Source organism: Tyto alba, unplaced genomic scaffold (assembly GCF_018691265.1).
Source record: "Tyto alba isolate M040663 unplaced genomic scaffold, T.alba_DEE_v4.0 Super-Scaffold_10, whole genome shotgun sequence".
NCBI lineage: Eukaryota > Metazoa > Chordata > Aves > Strigiformes > Tytonidae > Tyto > Tyto alba.
This window is the reverse complement of record NW_024881262.1, coordinates 16,482,578-16,505,104: the sequence shown is the minus strand read 5'-3', so window position 1 is coordinate 16,505,104 and position 22,527 is coordinate 16,482,578. Positions and strand designations below refer to the sequence as shown.

General features: G+C 41.4%; 1 protein-coding gene across 2 annotated transcripts in view; it reads right to left on the bottom strand.

Moving 5' to 3' along the window:
* PLOD2 (procollagen-lysine,2-oxoglutarate 5-dioxygenase 2) overlaps positions 1-5,005 on the bottom strand; it is a 56,426-nt gene extending 51,421 nt beyond the window's left edge. For both annotated transcript variants that reach the window (XM_042799858.1, XM_042799865.1), the window contains exon 1: positions 4,597-5,005. In XM_042799858.1, the coding sequence (XP_042655792.1) occupies positions 4,597-4,702 (106 nt within the window). In that variant the 5' untranslated portion in view covers positions 4,703-5,005. The remainder of the gene's footprint in view (positions 1-4,596) is intronic.
* Positions 5,006-22,527: the final 17,522 nt, after the last annotated feature.

The following is a 22,527-nucleotide window of genomic DNA, read 5'->3' as shown; positions in this document are numbered from 1 at the left end:
TAAGTCTCCTCATGGCCAGTATAACCCATACTTTGAAAAATGAATTCACCTTAAGGAAATACTCCAGATGCAGTTTTGTTAAATCACCTAAAGCCACTTGTGCTGTCAGGCTGTGCTTGCAAGCACGTATTCCTTGATGATTAAGTGTCATTTATTCCCTAGAGTTACAACATTCCCACACATACAGACACATTCCTGCTGCCGATCTGTTTGGTCAAGTTGTGTTTTGTGCTGGAGAGAGCTACGCTTTATGTTTAAGTCTAGAGGGAACAAAAATATTCTTCACTTCCAAACTCTTTTGCCTTGCAATTGGTCCCTCAAAAACTATAAAAATCTGACAAAAGGAAACTAAAATGCCCTTATTGCAACTATACTTATTCTTCATGGCAAGGGAATTCACTTGAACAGTATGTCAAGTAATTTTTATTTCAGACTAGCAGCTCTACACAAACAGAAAGATACTGCTTTTGATTACAGTGTAATAGTGCTAATTCAAACTAAACACTTCTCCATGAAGAGACTGAGTCTCTTTTGCTTAAGTAAGCAGCAGTGAGAGAAAAAGCCAAGAACTTGAACATAAATCATGACCCTCCAGAATATGCCACCAACGTAAAGAGAACTCTGAGAAACAGTATGTTAGTTTAGATCCTCAACAGGAACACATTTCACCTAAAACCTCCCTGGCTCAGATAACCATGGTGGTCATTCCACCCTACCTTTACACTACAATTTGCAGCATCAAATGCTGATGATAAAGGTCACAACTGGTTTACCTTTTCTCATTTTAATTAGAAGTGCATTTCACATTCAAAGTTGCAGTGATCTTATCCAACTCCACTGCATATTGCAGAAAGAAGCAGTGTCACAACCACCAATCTGATCTACTTCCATGGTCTATTTATTCCCTCCAACCAAGGGAAGAAAGAAAAGCCTGGTCAAAAAACATCTAAAACATTTTTTTATTATTATTTTGCAACATAGACAGGCATTCTGCAGCCTGTAAACCAGGCGCTACAAAGAACTGATACTGACAACTTTGGGTGTCTTCAAGGATGAGTATTTTTAAGAGAAAAAAACATGATGGAATAACAAATTTACTGCTTTGCACCTCCACAGCCACGTGCGCTTACATTTAATTTCCGAACACATACACACACACACCCCACTACACACCATTTCATTTGTTATTCACCATTTATTTCACACCTGGAGCCTAAAGGTATCTTCTTCGTGGAATGATCATTACAGATCTAAAGTGGTGCACACTGATGGTACGTGCATTCCTAAATACTCCCAGGGAGTCGGTATGATGGTGCCTTTGGGACTCAGGTAACCCAAAACCGCTGTATCCTACTGGGTTGGGTCCTGGGTAGGTCATTCCCTGCCTTTACACTTCACTTGTAAGAGCCAGGCGGCAGTTTCTTCATAAAGACCTCACAAAAAAAGGCACAAAACTCCCAAGACACCTGGAAGAGGTTTTTCCCCAGCACAGGTTTATGTCACAGTTTGACACTGGTGACAAGATGGGACAAATGCAGCATCAGTAGAGAAGCAAGAAAATCAGGTAGGGAGATGCAGGCAGGCATAGAGGGGTGTACTTAGACCCCCTCCTCCACCAAGCAGGCAGAGTCTTCCAGTACTTCCAAGTAAGTATGTCGAGATGGTTGAATGACCAAACTCCCTTGTTTGCATACCACAGATGCCTCAGAGGAAAGAGCCTATCGAACTCTCACTGTCACTCACAAGGACCATTCTGGACAAACCCAAAAAAGCCAACAGAAATGGCAACAGTTTATGCTGTATCTCCAAGTGAGCCTCTGCACAGCTAGGCCAGTCAGCAAATACTGTGACCAGCATTCGACGGGCGCCGGGGTGGAGGAAGGCCCGCTGGCTCAGAGCACGCCCACAGCCGGCCGGCTGCCTCTGGAAAGCCACCCATGCTGCCGGGGCCCGCTCCGTGACAAACCCCCCACATTTCAGGAGCACATACAGACAGCAAGGAACCATGGGGCCCACCTCCAAACCTGCCCATTTTCCCCTGTTACAGCCTGCGGCCCCACCGCCTCAGCACAGCCACGCTCCAGCCAGCCAAATCCCCACAGCTGCTCTGGGCAACAGGCTCATGTACACAGCTGATTAACAAAAAATTTTAGGTGGGCACATCATCTACTTCTGTTCCAAGAACAGTGCCTGCTTCTAGCTCAATGACAAATGCCTTTTCCACTTGCTCTCTGCGTGTCCTGGACTTCATTACATAATAAGCAACATTCATGCGGCAAGTACAGTGCAATGGAAATATTTTAAGGCTGTTGTTTTAACACAGAAACTTTTGTATCTTCACCATGCAGGAGGCAGTGCTTCAGAGCTCAATGGTGCTCTTCTCTGCGATTGCTTGAAACATAAACCTGCGGCAAAGGAGCACAGGAAAGATTTCTGCAAACCCAGTTTGCCACAGGACCATGCTGACGGCTCATTGCCCAAGTCCCCACAGCTGTGCAAACGGCAGTCGTCCTGCCGTAACTTTTCCAAACCTTTCCCAGTAAAGCAGCAAAGTCTTATTAAGAAATAAGGATGTAGCTCGGCAGTCAGTTTTGGACACTTCTGTTACAGCCTATTTCTGAAGCAAGCAATACTAATGGACCGCTTTAAAACCAGACAGGGCGCCTTTGCCTGATGCTTTACACCAAGTTGTACAAAGTATCAAGAGACTAGAGATTAGAAACCAGATTTCTAGACCTAGAGGCACACTAAGGTCTGCCTCTCTTTAAGCAAAACAGAACAGATTCAGGAAAAACAGTTAAGGGTTAAAACTGGAATAAAACCAAGTAACACAGCAGGCAGTGTCTGGGGTCACAAAACTATTCAAGGAGTGGTTTCAACTCAGCAGAGCATGCTACAGTTTAGGCTACTCATGTTTAAATTAAAAAGATTTTCCTGTGTCAACACCTACATATAAACGTATCAGTGCTTTACAGCACTGTAATTTGTGTAGCATCTTTTGTTATTCATATAGATGTAGCAGTCTACTTTTGGTTTGCCAAATCATACAGTTCTATCCGGATTACACACTCTTTGCTCGTCACACCTTTGAACATAAGCAGGACCAAAGAAAAATCTTTACCATGCCAACTATTAGCTTATATCAGCTTGAGATTTCCACAACTCAAGTACGTAGTTATAAAGACATCTGAATACATATTTTTGAGAAGACATAACAATGATTACAATAACTGATTTCCAAAGGAGCTCAATTTACAATCTCGCTGCCCTGCCAACAGGCATAGGAGCTCAACCTTTTACTCAAACCATGCCCCCGTAGGCTATACCTCGGAGGGACAGTGAAGGCTGAACAGGAATGCTCACACATCCCTGACAGACTGCAAACTACAGTGCACAAACCACAACCTTCAGGGAAATTCTCTAAACAACAAGCAGCAAAGCATTAAGAAAACTGGAAATGAGAATCTTATTGAGTAGAGTCTGGTATTTATCAACGCTTTTTTTTTACATTAGTTATCAACTAAGTCAGCAGTTTTCCTCTAAAAATTTCAGCTTACTGACAAAACTCAAAAAAAAAAAAGTGCTTCCTTATGCACACCAGAAGAAAATTAAGCTAGATATTAAAAATAACTTGATTATACTCTTGTGTAAACAAGCAAGCAAAGAAATGAAACTATTTTGGACTTCATGTGGTAATAATCTAGTGGGGTGAAATACCTTTGTGTGCCTAGAATAGAAAACAGCAGTATAGACTCTAGAACATATTAGAGCAAAAAAATATGTTTTGGCATATAGCTGGACATGCATGTGCTTGGACACCTCTCTCAGAGAATTTCCTGCATAAGTTATTTCATTTTACATACTGAAGATAAAATTTCATTCTATCTTCTGGCTCCTTGAAACTAAAATGACTACAAAACACAACGAGCAAAAAGCAAGCAAGCCTCTGAAGGGCTGGAAGTGGCACTTAAGTCTCCAGCTGACTTTTGCATGAAGTAGGAAACTTCATCAGCGGTTGCTACAATTTAGTGATGAAGCGAATGACTCTATACTTTTCCCAACCTTGGAAAAACATGCTGATCAACACCTTGTCTCGGGGAAAGAGAAGATAAGGGGGGGTGAAGGGAAGGAGAAAGTCAGGGAGATTCACTACCCAATAAGGAATCTTTTTTCTTTTTCAAGGGGGCTTACGCATCTATTTCTGTACGACTCGCTCCGGCGGCTTAAAGCACTTTCAGCCAAGCGGCTCGCCTAGAGAGCAACCTGGGGAGCGCTACCCCGGCCGGCGCCGCAGCCCCTCCCGCACCGCCGAGCCCGCTCCGGCGCCCGGAGCGGCAGTTTGAAGTGCGGGGCGGAGGAGGGCGATGGCGGGGGTGGGGAAAAAAAAAAAAAAAAAAAAAAAAAAAACGAGAAAGCGGCGGTTCCCAGCCTCCACACAGGAGCCGGGAGGGCTTTCCCCACCCGGCGGATGTTCCCGACCCGCAGGCACAAAGGCGCCGGTACCGCCCGGCCGGCAGCGCATCCCCCAACGCGCCCCCCGCTGCCGGCGGCGCTCCGCCACCGCGCCCCCTGCCCCCGCACCGCGCCGCGCCTCACCTGCGGTCCCGGGCCCGGGGCGCCGCTCCGCCGCCGCCGCCGGCAGCGCCAGGGCCAGCAGCAGCGGCAGGAGGAGGCGCGGCGGCCGGGCGCCGCTCCACGCCATCTTCCCCCTCCGCACCCGCCGGCCTGCCGCCGCTCCCCGCGCCGCCAGCCCCCGAGAGCAAGGGGGGAAAGGGGGCGGGGGTGGAAAACGAGAGGTTTAAAAAAAAAAAAAAAAAAAAAAAAAAAAAAACCCACACAAAAAAAAACGGTGCCTGGGAGCCGCCGCACCCGGGGTGCCTCTCCTCCTCCGCGGCGGGCAGGAGCGAAAGGCGCTGCCGCCCGCCCCAGGCTTTATACGGCGGTGGGAGGACCCGGGCAGCGAGGGCACCCGGCGGCGCTACAGGAGCCGCTTGTGGCCGCCGCGCCCGGGCGCACGCTGCCGCCGCCGGGGGCGGGGCGGGGCGGGGCGGGGCGGGCGGCCAAGCCCCGCCTCGGCCGCCGCCGGGGCCCCGCCGTAGGTGCGCGGCGCTGCGCGCGCCATCCCGCCGCCGCGGGGCTGGAGCGGAGCGGAGCGCGGGCCCGCGGCTGCTCCGGGGCCTGCGGTACCTGCCCGCGGCGTCAGCGACCCGCTCCGGGAAACGTTGTCCACGGCGGTGGCCGCGTCGCGGATCGTACTCGCCTCCCCCCTCAAAACATCTTCTCGGCGGTGGCGTTGACCGCCATCACGTCCCGGTAAACGTGTTCCAGAAAATTGAACGCTGTTCCGGAGATTGTGAGCAACAGAAGCCGTTACGCCACGAGCCAACAAAAAAATCAATCTAACCGTGTCGTGTGTGGGTGTGGCAGTGTTGGCATCGGGACCGCACTGCGCACCCCGTCTGCTTGTGAACCACGTATCTGCCAAACACTCCCATCACTTTATCATCTTTTATCATTCAGATTTCCAAAAAGGAACGCAGTTTATTTGCCTAATCTTAGCACATAAAAGTATTAAAATTTATAATTAAACACCCAACAAATCACTGAAAACAAGCACGGTGACAATAAAAGAGAGGTACTGGCCACCCCACTCTTTTATCTTATTGCAATACAAAATATATTTGAAAAAAATACTGCAAGCAATAGCTTAAATGCTTAAAAGTCATGTAAAATTACAAAAGCAGATGGCAGCCTATTGGAATCAGTGTAGATTTACACCTTGGAAATACTGAGGACCAGAGATACCATCCAAAACAAAAATTAGTGCTGAAAGCGGGATTCGTGTGTTTGAGAGCCACCTATATAATCATCAAAAAGACACCTCATTTTTTATCCCAAATGTCTCTATGGGCCTAACAGATGTGCTTTTTTGAAGCGGCATTGGAAAGAAGAAAGGGGGAAAGAAGGGGAAACTTGACATTGGCTACTGCAGCCCTAAGGACTGCATGCTTTTGTTTGGAACCCAGAGCAGAAATCAGAGCCCGCATTACATGCCCAGATGCTTTTATGGTTAATTGGGAGAGCTCATGCTTTCTGGACTGGGCAGCACACACAGCAGGGAGGGAGGTATAGCAAACCAAAGAAAAAGACTGGATCCTCAGTCCCAAGGAGCTCCTAGAAGAGAGAAGGCCCAGGAAAGCAGCAATTGGGAAATACTGAAAATGCATTCCTGCAATGATGAAGCTGCAGCTGCAGACTATAGGAGAAACAGAAAAGACCCTCCAGTTCTTGGGCAATTACTCATAACCTGCTTTCTCCTGCCACCTCTGTCAGGCAGAGATTCACCAGAGAACAAATATCTTTTGCATGCAGACATTATGACCGCATTTATGCACACATCCATGACCGAGAACCAGCACTACTGCTGCTGATCAACTTTCACAGGTACCCAGACTGCGTTAGCTGAAAGTGAGCAATGCCACCACTAGGATGATACTGCAAGTACTTCTAGCTTCATGTTTTTTAAAAAATAAGTTCAAGATTTCAAATAAGAAATTGGACCTATGAAAAATAAAGATGGAAAAAAAAATAGTTACTCTATTACAGCTATAGTTTTAAGTTAGAAAACAGGTAAACAAGCATTGCAAAAGAGGTCCTCAACAGATCAAATCTCACCTCGGGTCCAGAACAGCTTAACAGTAGCACTTATACTTGGAGATATAAAGAAATTGTACTTACAAAGCTGAAAAAATAAGAATTTATTGAGGAGGTATTAAATCACAAGAGACATGTAGAACACACTTAATATCATCAACCATGAAAGAAATTACAGATTACTTCAATAAAGAACATACGCAGTGCTCTGAGACCTCACAGCTTGGCACCTCACCTCTGTCAGAAGCAGCAGCTAGTTTCACCAGAGACTCATACACAGGTCCTGAAACAGCAGCTAGATGGAAAACAACAGGCATAAAGAAGAGGGAGCATCCAAGAGAAACCCTAAGGGGCATTTTGTTATCAAAAATTACATGTAAACAGTAGCAGGGAAGAATAAAAAGAATTGGTGAAAGAAGGCTGTAAATATGCAAAGAAAAGGAAATAGCTGTCAAAGACAGATTTCTAATATATGAGAAAAATGGGTTTAGAGAACTGTGATACAAACGCAGCTCATACCTATAAGTGCAAACTCAGAGTTTTACATTTTCTTGTAATTTTCCTTGATCTCTTGAAAACTAATTTCATTTTTGACTGTTCTTAGAAAATGCAGTCTTTGCCCCTAGAGAGAAAATAGAGCTACCCAAAACACTGCTTTCAAAGTGACAGATGTGGCCAAGACATCTCCTGTCCCCAGAGGCTTCACTCGGACATTGGCCAATGGAAGGGAAAACGCTTGTGAAACTTCAGAACTGAGCTCCACCAGCTGCAGAGTGCCCAAGGGCTCCGTCTCACCCTGCCTCCACAGACACTTGGGTTAGAAATGCTACTTTTGTCCAGAAATACCAACTTCAAGGCCTGAACTAGCAGCTGGTAGTTAGCAGGGTCTTCAGCTATTTGTGTTGTTGCAAGCTGCTTCAGTACTGTGTTACTGTTAATAGTCTACTCAATATTTAAATCTATGAACTGCTAAGTAGGAACTTACTCTCAAATCAAAGTAATCTAAAATAATAGCATAGTGTGTAATATAATGTTTATGTATGCATATTATACTACAGAGGTTAACTCCAGAAACAATTCTTACAAGTGTCCCAAGAAACAGTCTCGTATTCTTGCTGTTGTCACTATTTGCTCCTTTGACTTTTGTCAGGCCTTTTCATAAAGAATAAAACCTTCCTCTTCCTCTGCAACAAGGCAATTTTTTAATGATAAATGACTCAGTTTGATTATGTAGGCATGGAGGAGGGGAAAGAGTTCCTTATTGTTAGTTGTGGGGCTCTGAACATGGGAGCCCAAGGAGTTTCCTTGTCCTACAACTCCCACAATAGTGAGCAAAATGAGAAAGCGAGCAACTTCAAGCAGTCCTTGCTTCAGAAAATTACTATGAAAAGTGATTTTCTGTAACCTCAGAAAAGCTGCCAAAGTAATTTTTTTTTTTTTTCAACAGATCATCAATAATATCTAGAATTCAACTGGCAGATTTTTGGGCAAAATTCTACAGGACCTCTGCACGACACAACAGCTTCCTGAATTGTTAGTAATCTCCATTCGTTCAGAGCCTTTTCATCAGTTGTCTAGGTAGTTCTTTTGTAGTCTCAGTAACTTCCCATCTGTATCTGCCTACCCCTACCTCCTCTTCCCCTTCTCTTTCCTAATTGTCTGTAAGAAATTATCATGGGCTTGGCAACTTGCATCTTCCCCAAACAACCAATAATTTTATATTTCAAAATGCATATAGCTGGCGCCACATGAAATGGAAACAGACATAGTTCATTGCATTGCCAGCCTGTCCTTGCAGCCATAGTGAGGTCTTGTCCTAGGAATCTGCCTTCTAAACTATAGAAGCTTCTTGTAAGAGATGTTTTTCACATCCTCTCACTACTCTTCATTTCACTGTCTTTAAGAAGAACACAGTCTGTGCTCCTGCTGTGCTTTGCCTGTCCTTGAACTCACCTCACCTTGTATTTAGGCCTCCAAATCTCTTCTTTTATTCCGGAGGCCCACTAGAATGCTTTTTCCACAGATGCTAAAGTGAAGCAGTCACATAACTTCCTTCCCTAATCTTGCAACACTGAAATTGTTCATTATACAGTAATAAAATCAAAAGAAAATAAAAATAACGAGATTGGTCTATGGAAAGACATGAGACAGAAGGAATTGTCAACAATTCTCCAGCAGCAATATTTCAAGAATTAAAAAAAAAAAAAAAAAAAAAAAATCATCATGCAAGGATCCTAAGTCTTTACCTCCATAAAGATAATAGAGTTTTCTAACAGATAACAAATCTGACATATAACAGTCAAAAGTCTGTTTTGTCTGGGCAAAAGTCAGTCATTCCCCATGTATTTTCAATAGCAACAGTCACTAGTCATTTGTTATAATGAACAAATTAATTCCTGTCCCATTCTATCCTAGCCTGTCTCCTCAAATACCTTTCTAGTTTCATAAAATTTGTCCTCTCTTTGTGTTACAGAGGTAATTCCATAGCCCTGTGACTTTACTGCCTGGGTCAAGTGCATACAAACTATAGAATTAAACAGAAGTTTTGGGCATCCTGTGGTTATATCCCTGACCTAATCTATTATATCAAAGTAGTAAATCTAAGTTTAACTTTGAGATTGGATTAGTAAAACACCTTAGAGTTAGCAAGTCATACTTATTTTTTCCAGTTAAATCATTTACCTTGTGTAATTCCTAAAAAGAAAATACTGGTGGTTTTTTTAGAACAAATACCAGTATTTTACATGAGTCAGAGGTAGCTGAAAATATAGGTTTGTTATTATAGAATAATACTAATAGAAATCAATATTCCAAAGTAATAGAAATCTTAACAATCCCTTTTCAGTGGTAGGAAAAAATGTTCTTCAGATACATTTTGTTTAGATGCTCATGGCTGTTTTGAATTGACCTCAAGCCAATGAAACACTAGAACTAAACTAGAATTAAAAAAAAAGAAGTATGTATATTTTTTGCAAAAATACATCAATATGAATGTAAAGAACCATCTGGCAATAATATAGTATTAAAATATGGATCACATTGCCTGACTTAATATGTGTATGTGAGCCTTTAGTAAGGGCCTCTTAAGCACTTAAACCCTAAAAAGAAATCTTCCACAGACATTAAATTTCCAAGGAATCAGGATAAATGTAACTGAAATTCTACTCTTCCTGTCTGGAAATAGTTTCTCTTTGGTTGCCTCCCTTTAATTTATCCTCAGCTTCAAGAAGAACATTTCTTTGAATTGCCACCCCAGTCTTGTTATTATGGGTGCAACCCAGCCCGTGGCGGAGGTGTGCTGTGCACTCCTCAGAGGTGCTGAGACCCCACTGATTTCAAAGGATGCTCAGCACCTTTTGCTGTTGACCGCTGAGTGAATCCTTTGGGCTACAGTCATAGTTTCTTTCCCAAGCCACCCAATCAGAAATTACTTTGCTTTGTTCACTCTTTTATAATTATATCTATAAACAGCTCATACGAGCAAAAGATTAATAGTGTTAGCAAGCATTTCCAGGGTATAATCAGCTGTCATCCCATAATTACTCAAAAGATTGAATGAGTGGCTTTGAAATTATAAGGAGAGTTACATTCCTTTACTGAGACTGAGCAGAAAGACATGAGTGCCCATGAAAAGCCATGTTAAGTTTTTGTCTGCGGTCCATCCTTTGGAATTTATGACATGATTGCTCCAGCCTCAAGGTCCTATCCTGCACTACAGAAGTCAGTGAGCATTATACAAGAATAAATCCTGCTGACCTGGCCTTAAACCAAATGCTTTAGACCTCCATCACTGCTTCTGTTGGACACAAAGGTCTGATCCTCATTTTTTACTTTCATTGTGTTCATTTTTTACATGATTTATATAGGCACAAGAAACTGAGAATTAAATCCTGCAGAGTGTATCTTGTAAACCCTGCTGATCAGAGTTGATCTTGTAAAGATTTCAGACCCATCACCCAATAAACTATAAAATGCTTCCCAAAGCCTCAAATGAGAAGTGTTGAAACAGACAATTAATCATAATGACTAATTTAAAGTCTTGCTTTTGTTATAGTTTGGGGATGCAGAAAATAATATAATGGAAAAGAAACTGACATTCAAGAAAACTGGCTGAAAAAAAAAAATTTAAACATTTACTGTGGTATTAATAGGAACTAGTGAAAAAATGAGTTTATGAAATTGAAGCTGGGAGTCTATGTGATTATTTGTGTCTATGTCAACACACCATCATAATGTAAAAAATGTTCCTCTGAAATAGTTCTGTGGTATTAAAAAGACTGAAGTGTGTCGTGTGTATGACCAATAGAGGAGGGGAGGTCAGTAAGTGTTTTACAATAGTCACCCTAAATCCTACTTTTTTTGTGATTTCAGAAGCCTAGTGGAGACTCCTAGAGTAGCAATTTGGGAAAACCGCTGGAGCAGAGAAGCATGTCCCACAAGTATTCCCCTACGGGAAGACATCAGATTTCATATTCTCTGTTACTGGAATGGTTTTGGTCAAAATTTCTTTTACTGCCCTTGCTCTGGGAGTTTTATGACTGTTCTGCCTGTCCACAATGATCTCATTCTTTCCAGCTGACTTGTGGAAGTTAAATAGAAACTGCTGTCTGAGAAAACCTAATTTTGACAGGTAGATCTTTTTAGTAATTTAGTTTGATTTATAACAACATTGCTATTAAATTAGTCTTATTTCCTACTTCCTGTATGACCTAAATGAGGAATCACAGATGGCCCCAGAACAACTTCTGACAGCATTTCTGGAGCACTGGATTCGAGAAAGGAAGGAGATGGGCTGGCCATTATTTTGCTGCTCCTAAAGTCCTCTTGCACAGAGCCTTCCCACTTCCACTTTTTAGCAGGCGTTATGTGAAAGGGTGACCACAGGAAAGGTGAGGAAAAGCTAAGAGCCACAGATCTTACTTAATTTAGTGCCTTCTCTGGTTGGTCAAAATATCATACGGCTTTGCAATACCTAACTATTTTGCCTCTTGACAAGGAAACCTTTTACAGGGAAAAAGAGGTGGCAGCCAATAAAAACAAGCCATGGAAAGTAAAAATACTATCTTTAAATAAACAGTTAAATACAGTTACCAGGATAGCTGAGGTCGTCAGCAGTATGCCTGACAGGAGCAAGAAAGCAAGAAAATCTCATGACTGAATCAGTAGGAGAATGTACTTTCAAGCTTTGAAACATTTAGGAGCTAAACACTGCCCTTGAGGGTTTTTTTTCTCCTCCTCTTCTCCAACTTGCATTGCACATGCACTTAGTTTATCTGGTAAAAAGGGATATGAAGGGAGGTTACGTTCAGATCACTACTAGAAAACTTTCTCGGCAAAGCAGGGTCACAGCTGTTAACCCACACTAGTGTACTTAATCACTTAACTCAGTGACTGGTAGAGCACAGAACAGATTCAGGCCTTTAACACTAAAATGGCCAGCAGTTACTGAAGCAATGAAAAAGTTTTAGGTTTTGAGCTGCATACCACGAAAGTGAAATGCATTCAGTCTGGATGCTGCTTCTCAATTGTACTTCTTAGGCCACTGAGCAACAGCACCCACACCTTTTTTTTAAGGCTCAGAACTTGACTGTTCTGTTTACACGGGAAGGGGCACAGAGGAGGCAAGCTTTGAACAGCAGCAGTTTTGATAAATGTGATCACTCTGCATTCAAGATAACTTGCCTATCTGCTGTTCAGGGAATGACTGGAATAAATTGAGAACTTCCAGCAGATCTTCAAGAAGGCTCTTTTCAAAAGATTTGGAAATTTAATTATTTTTTAGCACATCACTCAAAAGAAGCCAGAAGGATGTCTACTTTGAATCTTGAAATAATTTCTCAGACTGCCGTTTGTGCTGCTTTAGTTTGGATGCTTAGAGAGATGAAGTTTCTAGCTAAGATAATTCTGATGACTTGTCAAGGTTGGCAAAACCTGACATTGGCAGTACATCTTGCTCCTGTGGTCTGGGCTTTAGGAGGGTAGTGTTGGGTGATTTGGCTGTTTCACTTCCAGATAATCCAAAGCCTGTACTGTTCAAGGCAACATACAGACTGATTCTACATTAGGGAATGTGAAGGAATGAAATACCTTCCTATTTAAAGAAAAGTAAACAAACTTACTTTCTGTATCGGAAGACGGCAACAAGCTCCTCCAGAATGGGGAGGAACGTTGTGGTGAATAAATATCAGGAGTCACAGGTAGCCCATCAGTGCTCCAGCACTCTGAATGGCTATTCATAAAATCCCATGCAGAATTAAGAAAGTGGCAAAAATTGCACATAGCCTGAGCATCACATGGTGACAAGCCTGGGTCACTGTTGTCCTCTGCTCTTCCTTCTTCCTCAGTCTTTCTTCACTCCATCAAGAGGACATACGTAGTATATAAGGCTGTAGCTAAAACCACTTTCATCAGTTTTAGAAGAGTAGAAATCACAATATCAGGGTTTAGAAGAGTAGAAATCACAATATTCAACCTAATGGTTTCTTCAGATAAACTGTGCAGGCAGCCTCTATTCCAGGGGACCTAAAGGAGGAGGGAAACTTGGTAGGCATAGAGCACACATGCGCAGGATTCTCCTAGTAAATGGCCAGGTAAAAGCAATCCTGTTGTCATAGCAAAGAAAAGGGGTAGACACAAGTCCGATTTCCTTGTATTTGTGTACCAACGTAAGGATATTCTTACCTTTGAGTTATTTACATGTTAACAATGTTCTTTGACGTAGCCATAAAGAAATAAGGAAAATGTTGTAGCCTCTATATCTGACTCTGGTGGGCAGCTACGTAGCAAATTATCACCTCTACAAAACCCTTACTTACAGAAAAGTCTTATTAATGTTCATGTATCATTGTGCTTATATTCTGCCTGCTAGAATTCAGAATTCTGCTGAAATAAGGCCTGCAGAACTCACAGTGGCTCAACTGTAATACTCCTCACATGTAGTGGGAAATATCAGTATTACTTATTCTTGAATTTGGGTTCTCAGAGTGGGATTCGTACACCAGATTCAGGAAAAAAAAATGTATTAATACTGTATTAGCCTAGTCTCAGTATATAAGCTTTACAGGTCCATACGTATTTTACTCTCTGTGTTTTATGACAGAGCCATGTGACTATCTTTAGCTCAGTCCCCTTCTTTATATATAATCTTTTGTTCTTCCAGCTCTGTGCAGAAATGACTCAACCATCTATAGGTTCACCAGTCTGCTCCAACCTGGAGCAGTGCTCAGAAACAGCCCTTTGGTAAACACATTCAGCCATGAGTACAGCATTGCCAGTCATGTAACCTGTATCTTTTTCTCAAGATCCTTTTGAAGTTGTTGGCTCATGAGATGCAAGAATCAGATACCAAGACTGTGGATCACTTAATCGTCTCACTTTGCATGTATTTTTACACTAGCCAGTTAGAGTGTTTGCACCTAAACTGAAGGCAGATTGAGGGAGTTGTTGGATCAGGCCCTTGGAGGTTAGTGCCATCTGAAAGATTTATGGCTTCCAGATAACATAGAAGCCATGGTGTCCAGTCCCCAAAATAGTGTCCATGAAAGTAATTTTTAAATTGTACTGTGTGCAAGAAACTAGGAACTACTACAGACATTATTAGTTTCTCATTTAAATACAAGGCAACTTTTTCTTTCAACCTTGCCTTCCTAAATATCACATCTATATTATAAACACCCCTGGAAGGTTTTCAAGATAAAAAGTGTTTAGTGAACATCTTTCCTCAGAGAGGAACATTAAGTAATTCCAGTAGATTATTATTACTTTGATTTTATTATTGCTATCAGTTTGGTAAATTTGGTATTGTTTGACTCCAGAGGAGTCAAATCAGACACATTGTGCACAGCATTGTAGTGAGAGTCTGCAAAAGCCTACTGAGCACCACCTGGGTTAGCAGGGGACTAGCAATCTGAATGATGATGTTGAGACTATTATTAAATATTTACTGAGCCATCAGGACTCATCAAATCACTATATAAAGCTGTTGTGAGGTATTAGTATTGCCACAGGCTATTCATGTTGCCCAGTTTTAAGGCTCACCCCCTTAGAGATAATAATAACCTCCCCAGCTTTCCAATCCAAAGAATAGAAATCACTTGCTCCCAAAACAAAATATAATCTTTAAATTGGACCATGCTTGAAGTAGCTTCCAAAGCCAGAGAGAGGACTATGATGCAATTTCCAAAGGAAAACAAAGACAAGATAAAGGCAGAAAAAAATCGCCTGTAAATCACAGAAATTCAAGAAAACTCAAACTCATACACCCGTAAAGCCAGGCTTCTGCAAAATCTCAGTTTCAGCCTCCATCTCTTCTTGGTACCTTGTGTGTCTTTTTCCAAATCAGTGTCAGAGAGGATGAAGATTATTGTTGTTTTAGTAAGAGTAGGCCATTTAATCCTGCTCTTCTTATCTTCCTTCTGCTGTTTGTGAGCAGCCCAGCTTGCTGTATATCAATATGCATTTGTTCTGTTGAATTATTACAAATACTTCTCTAGCTCTCAAACATAATTCTAGCATTTTATTCCCCTTATGTTCTAGGACTATAATAGAGACAGCTGATGGTGCAGCTGAATATAAGCTTCCATAAACAAACGCTGTGAATTTGAACTCAACTGCACGTAGGCCATCCACACACTTTTTCCACTCTGGCTGTTTCTCCTTGCAGCCAATTGGGGAAGATGTTTTGGCTATAACTCCGCTGTAGATTACTGCACAGCAGACTGACATCTGATTGGAGTAAGGAAAAAAACTGCTGGTTAAATATCCATGATTTTCAGCCAGCATGCCAAGAGCCTCAGATGAGATGCACTCCCTCTCTCTTTTGAAAAGGATCAGCACTCCCAGGCTGACCTTCAAAGCCAACCCCTGTTTGTGCGAGTGTGTACTCTTCACCTCTCAAAGACAGGGAACTTACTGCAGCACTTGAAATTTTACTGGCTGTGTTTGCTATTCATATAGTGCAGACAGGGGATATTAGGCAGGGATTTGCTTTACAATCACCATTTATATTATTTACTATTTTTCTTTTCATCCCAGAGAAAGCCTAACCTTTTTCACATGGAATTTCTCTTAAGTGAGTCACAGAAGTCAACTGTTGCCCAGGCACTTACAGGAAAGATGGATTTACGTTTTATGCGCGTTTTTAGGAACGCTCTTCTGTCACACCATACTTCTCAATGACTAAATTAGGTCATTGCTTTGTTTTTCCCCTCTTTGCATTTTAGAGGAAAACAGACATGATCTATCAGTCTGTCATTATGGAGGAGGCTTGATTCTGAGTTTGTCCATCCACTTCTAACTCCACACAAAACTCAATCTGTGATTCCCATCATTTTGGGGCTCCATAACTGGGGAGCATGACTGGGCAGAGAAAGGCTTTGATACTTCAGTGATTAAACATTTAAAAAACACCTAATTTAGATGATGGATGGATGACAGCAAGGAAGCATCATCTCTCTGTGACGTGGTCTCCCCGTAACCCACTGAAAAATACTTGGCAGTCAGTAAAGATTCAGAAAACAGGTACTAGGAAATATGCTTTGTTTCTCAACGTATGCTGTGCCTGTGATGGCTGTTCACGACAGGTTGCTGCGGGACAGCTTATGTCACTGGCAACAGGACCTACAGACACTCTGCACAACATCTTGGTCCTCCCCAGCTGCCACAAGATTGGACCCTATAGCAGTGCTATAGGGAACCCTGCACCTTTTCAGTGGTGATAGAAGCAAATACGGCTTTTAAGGAGGTGATTTGTGTGAATACTTTTCAACCTTCTACAGATTTAAAATTTATGGAATAAATTCTTTATCTGGCACTAAAACTCATTCAAAAGTTGCATATGTAAACTTTTAAACCAAAGTAACCTTTTGCAGTTGTCATCTGCTCCATTATTAGCAAGGAACTGATGGGACTTGGAAGAAACTTAAGTTACTGCTCCACAAGCACAGAAATCTCCAATAAACAAGGCACTATATAACTAAATCTAATACAGTCATTAATTCAAGTATCATTATCTAGAGAATTACATTCTTTGTTAAGCACAAAATTGCTAGATTAACAGGAGCATCTTCATCATTCTACCCGGCTGCTTTTTCCCTTTTGAGAGAAAAAAATGATAGTTCTTATATTTTAACGTGAGAAAAGATATTTGATCAGCTGTTCTGACCAGAATGTCACACTCACTGCATTCCTCTTACGTACCCTCATATTACAGCCCAGAACATGAGTTAGATTAAAACATTTTGATCCTCAGAAGAGTGAACTATTGATGCCATGCTGAAAGCCTGTTAACAGCAACCAGCTATTAGTGGAATTGCTGTGGGAGTTTGTAGGAAGGCATTTGCAAATACTTTATCAATACAGATTTACCTCAGCAGCAAAAAGGACAGACAGCTTCAATTGTTGTGGCCTAGGCGGATATGCCGTATTCTTCCTCCTGGCTGAAGAAGGAGCGCTTGAATTAGTAGGCAGAGAGCTCAGGTGGTGTGGAAGATGACAGTCTCAGGGAAGGGATGAAGTGTCACGAACTGTGACAGTTTTCCATGTACCTGTAATCAGGCAGCACCAAAGCACGTCTCCAAGGCAAACACTCATCATGCTCTCTTATCTAGTCACTCCAGGCTGCAGCTTGATAATGCTGGGGTTTCAAGCCCCAATATTTTTAGCACCCTTCTCTTGCTTTTTTTTCCACTGTCAGCAGGCATATTTATATTTTTAAATGGTCAAATTCTAATCTTAAATATACATTAACCAAAAATCCCCTAATCTGTACCTGGATAGAAATACTGGTGTGGCTAGATCTGAGCTGAGATGGCAGAGATTTATCAGTGGTGCTAGGTGCCCTCTGGACCAGGCACCTTTGACTTTGACAAGCTTTGGCTCAATAGGATTTTGAAGTCAAACATATTTCATAGATGTTTATAGTTCATTACATCTTTCTGAAAAGATAAAAACTTGACTAGTGCATTTTTCTGTATTTCATAGATGTTTACAATTCATTACATCTTTTTTGAGAAGATAAAAACTTGACTAGTGAATTTTTCTGCAAATTTGGCTTGAGTTTATCTGATAGTGAAAGCTTTTGTCAAATTTCACCACACAATTACCGAAGTGCAAATCCCCAGGAAAAACAATTTGCCATAAATATTTTGTATTTGCAGCTTAAGAGGTGTTGATTAGTTGATGTTTTACTCTGGCACATTGTAGTTGGTCCCTTGAAGCTTACATAACCACTGAAATTTTTCTAATTTAGTTTTCATTAATTTAAATATGCACTTTTGCACAAATATTTCAACTAAACTTTTTGCTTAGAAAGTTGAGCACCATAAATGGAGCACAAACAACATATACAAATTTAGTTGATTTATTAAACAGAGATTTTACCTTCCTCTCTCTTGCTTTCTTCTCTACCACTGAAACATTAACTATAGGTCTTTTTCCTTTTTTCCGCTTTTTTCTTTTTTTTTTTTTTTTTTTTTTTCCGTGGAAAAATGTGTGCTGCAACACACAGGTAAGTTCTTGTTCATTTCAATAGCTGGCTTTAATTCTTGGTGCATTTTAATATTAGCTCACTACCTCTCATGGCCTTTCCAAAGTTTGTTCAGTGGAAAAAGAGAACAGGGAACAGTGAGCCCTTGTCTGTGTTGAACAACTTTGCTTGTATTTCTTTTCTATCCTAACCTGGAAACAAGCAGACTACGGACATAAACAGAGTGCTAGCAAGCTCAGCCTCAGTCCATTGAAAGATCTATATTTTCCAGGAGTCACAAATTCTGCTCTCTGAAAAACGAGAAATTTGCTGACATAGTAAAGCAGTGTGCCTTGGTTCCATTGTAAAGCTGTACTCAGTGGGATAAAAATAGTTTTATACCAGTTAAAAGATTTTATACAAGTTGAAAAGCAGAACTGGCTGCAAGAGTAAAAGACAACAGGATCTAGCTGCTGAAGTGTAGGTCTCTGGCAAATGTACACAACCCTTGCAGCATTAGGATTCATTTTGTTCAAATTCCCCAGGGCAAGTGTTGCTCTGTGTCATACTGCGTGGCTAAGGAGACCGACAGTAAAACCAGGAGCCTGAGCTGAAATATCAGCTGGGGGGAGTGGGAAAGATCAGAAAGAACTGAAGGAACAACTTACAGAATATAAAGACTGTTGGAGTGAGATCACTGGTGATATACACAACAGCTCAGTTGTACAGCAGGGTATAACTAAATAGAAAGTGGACCAGCACAAACGTGCTTGTGCAGGTTCAGATACTTGGAGAGTTGCTGTTCCAATTGTGCCAAAAAAAAATCCCAACACTCAGGAGGAACTGTACACTTACACAAGAGGGACTACACTTCAGAGCAGGAACATGCAACCAGGGTCTCAAGTACAAAACACCGTTGCACTTATGTGCTGGTTATACATAATACCAGCAGAATGCTACTATGAACCACAAAGTCAAGGCAGCCCCAAGGTCTTTAGTGTCTTCAGGGTCAAAACCTATGGCTAGGTCATTTAAATTAGCAGGTTACCTTTTGTTTATACTTCCTATGAATATCTTTAATTATATCCTTCACCATAAACCCCAACTTCCCCACTTTGTGTAGGAGTTGCCACACAACGTTTGCCACCCACCACTTGCTGTTGGGGCTCAGTACCAGCTCACAGCATCACCACAGCGCCAGTGCCATCTCCCAGCTTCATTTGCAGTGCTATGATAGTGTTGCAGCATTTGACCACTTACCTTTGAAACATGTCTTTGTCCATGCTCCTTGCAGTTGTTGTAGGGTTACACTGGAATTTTCCTGTTGCTGATTGTCTCCATGTCCCTCCCTCTCTGTAGCACATGGAACAAGGAACAGGAGGCTCCTGGCCAGAAGGTCAGGCCAGCAGTCCCTACATTGCAGTAGCCCACTCCCCAGGTTTTTTGGCATGCATTTGTAATCAGGGACTGAAGCTAGTTGTGCAGCAGGGCTGGGGACACTAGGAGTTGCTGAAGTCCTGGTGCATGCAGCACCAGCACAGGTTCCTCTCTGCGCATGTTGCCCAGCCTTGTACCAGTTTCTGTTTGCTCCTCAGTAAATGGCAATCAACAAAGGAGAAATATTGAATTCTTCAGCTACTACCAGCTGCCCTGATGCAATAACTAGGTCAGCTAAAGGTTAAACCAGCTGAGGCATGAGCAGCAAGTTTGAATCTAAAAAACATAAAATAAAATAGAAAAACACAACCAAAGCCTGGGGAGAAGCCTGAAGCAGCTTCCCAGGCCCGCGTGGCTGTAGCTCTCCCATTCCTTGCCCTCTCCTCCACCGCCCTGCAGTGCTTGCAGCCCACGTCACAGCCATGCACACTGAAGCCATCTCATGTGTAGAGAGCTAAATGCACCTCAGATGTAAATCAGTAGCATTAAACCAGCAAAGAAATTAGCCTGTTTGCCTTGATGTACCTTGCTGTGATGTACCTTGCTGTGATGTACCTTGATGCGATATATTAACACCTTTTTGCACTATGTAGTAAATTCTGTCAGAAATCATAGTCCAATTCCAAATTCTACCATTTACCAAGCCATTATTTGTCTGGGGCTTTTTAAATCAATGATGGTTTAACATACTTTCACACATATTTTTTTAATTTTCCTAGTGGCACATAATTGCATTTGAAACTTAAGATTTTGCAGCTTTGGTGGGAAAGACACATCTAGCTTCCTGCACTCATGTAGGGAATACATACTTTGGAGATAGTGTAATCTGAAATTCTTCCACTGAGAAAATCAGAATGACAAATAACAAAACCGCTTGTGAGTCTGAGAGCAAGGTTTTAAGCAGTGAAAAAATAATTCCTGTGCTAATACTGACACCTATTGCCACCCACTGAAAAATAGGAGAAACATTTGTAAATCCCTGCTCTCATTTCTCCTCCCTTTGGTATTTGCTGCAATGCTTTCATACACAATAATAATACAATATACTTTAAAACAATGCTCCTCCTCTTCTCCCATTAGCAAAATTACTCACTCTACTCAATTAGCAAAAACCCAATCTTACTTACGACTAAAGGAGTAAATTACTTTTTTACTTTTTAAATTTTTTTTTTTTGCACTTATAATTTTGGCTTCTGAAAGCTGGAATTAACTATGCTTTTCCTCTCAGAAACATCATATATACTATGCCTTTCTGTGCCATATAGACCCTAGGGTTTCATTAATTGACTGCAACTGCTATACAGCTAGAGATGAAAAACTTACAGGGCTGATACAAATGGAAAGGTCATTAACAGAACTAGAGAAATCCATCTGCAAATCTCACTCTGTAAAGGTTTTATGTAACAGCTCTATATAACTGAGATGATATTGAATAACAGGCTGCGTGCTGAAAGACTTCTAAGGCTTTCCAAAGCCTGGATTTATGGATACAGGGATAAATCACTGTATTGCTTATAGTCTGATGGATGAAGAGTGGAGAGTTCTAGAGTCTGGTGATTTATTAAATATGGATGCTATTATGGGTTCTTTCAGAATGAAGAAAGACACCTCAAAGAATGATTATTCTGCATTTAGCACAATCAGTTTCAGGAATGAGCAAGAGAATACAGATGTCTCCAGAAGTTCTAGAAAAATTTATGGAATAAGCATTTTTCAATTAAATACCATTAGGAAAAAGTGAAAAAGATCACAAAGGTGGTAAGATATTGTTTGGTAACTAAAGAGTTACCCCTTGATAGCTTTAATTAGGACTTCTCATGCAATATTTTTACCTTTATGAGAGACTGTGAACCATTTCACAAGACAAAACTGTAATGAGTGTCAGAGGTATCCAGTTACCCAACTGATGGAAAGTTCCCCTAGTCCAATGCTCTCTATGTCCTTTTATGATCTGAGGTTGTAGAACTTTTTTCCTGTTCTTACCACAATTCTGGCAAATCTCAGAGGCTTAGCTTGAACTTCTTACACCTTACTATGCAGCTGGATTCACATACTGACTCTCTTGGGCTATCTAATTCTTCACCTTATTTACCAATTTTGCTAAAAACATGCTAAAGGAATAAGCTGTAGCAATTTGACCACTAGACTGAAGCAGCACAAAATCAATAAATCTAAATGACAACAGCACAACTTAAACAACTTCATTGTTAGGTTTCACTGTATTTGAGAAACCTCTTTGTAAGCCGAGATATCTTTTCTTTGATTACACTTTAAAGAATTGTTGCTGCTTCCAACTGCAATTCCGTTTAAAATACAAGAGTTGCAACATTTTTTTCCTACACATCTTGATATGAAGCTGATCATTCTTGACTATTTGCATTCTCACATTCTTCCCTTACTGCTCTACAGAGGTGTAAGTGACTTTTTCTACGTAATTTTGTATGCAAGGTTGTTGGAACAATGTTGCTTCCAGGACTTACAGTGACTATGTAAGCACAACATTTGAACACAAAATTATGAATTACTTGAAGGAATAAAAATAAAGTTTCCTGGTTATGTCCCATTACCCTAGGGTCCTAATACCTTAAATTTGCATATACTCCCAGTTTATTGTCAAGGGATGAATTTATGATGCAAGATGCTTTTCAGCATAGGCACAGGTATCACTGTTTTGCCTACTTGCAAAATATTATTCCATCCATACTTCAAACAGCCACAAACAGATGTCACTCTAATGCAAAAAGTAAATTTAAATTCTATGCAGGACCTGCCATGGAATTAAATAGGTATTTTCAAATATCTCAGAAAAATCCATCTGTGGAATATTTGAGCAACTCTGCCCTCTGTTGAAAGTGCAGCCATTGAACGTGCTTGAGCCTGGGACTTCAGAGCTACAAGCAGACCTAAAGCTGTGCATCACCCCTTGCAGGAAAAATAATACTGACGGACTTAGCCCTACAGGACAGGTCTGG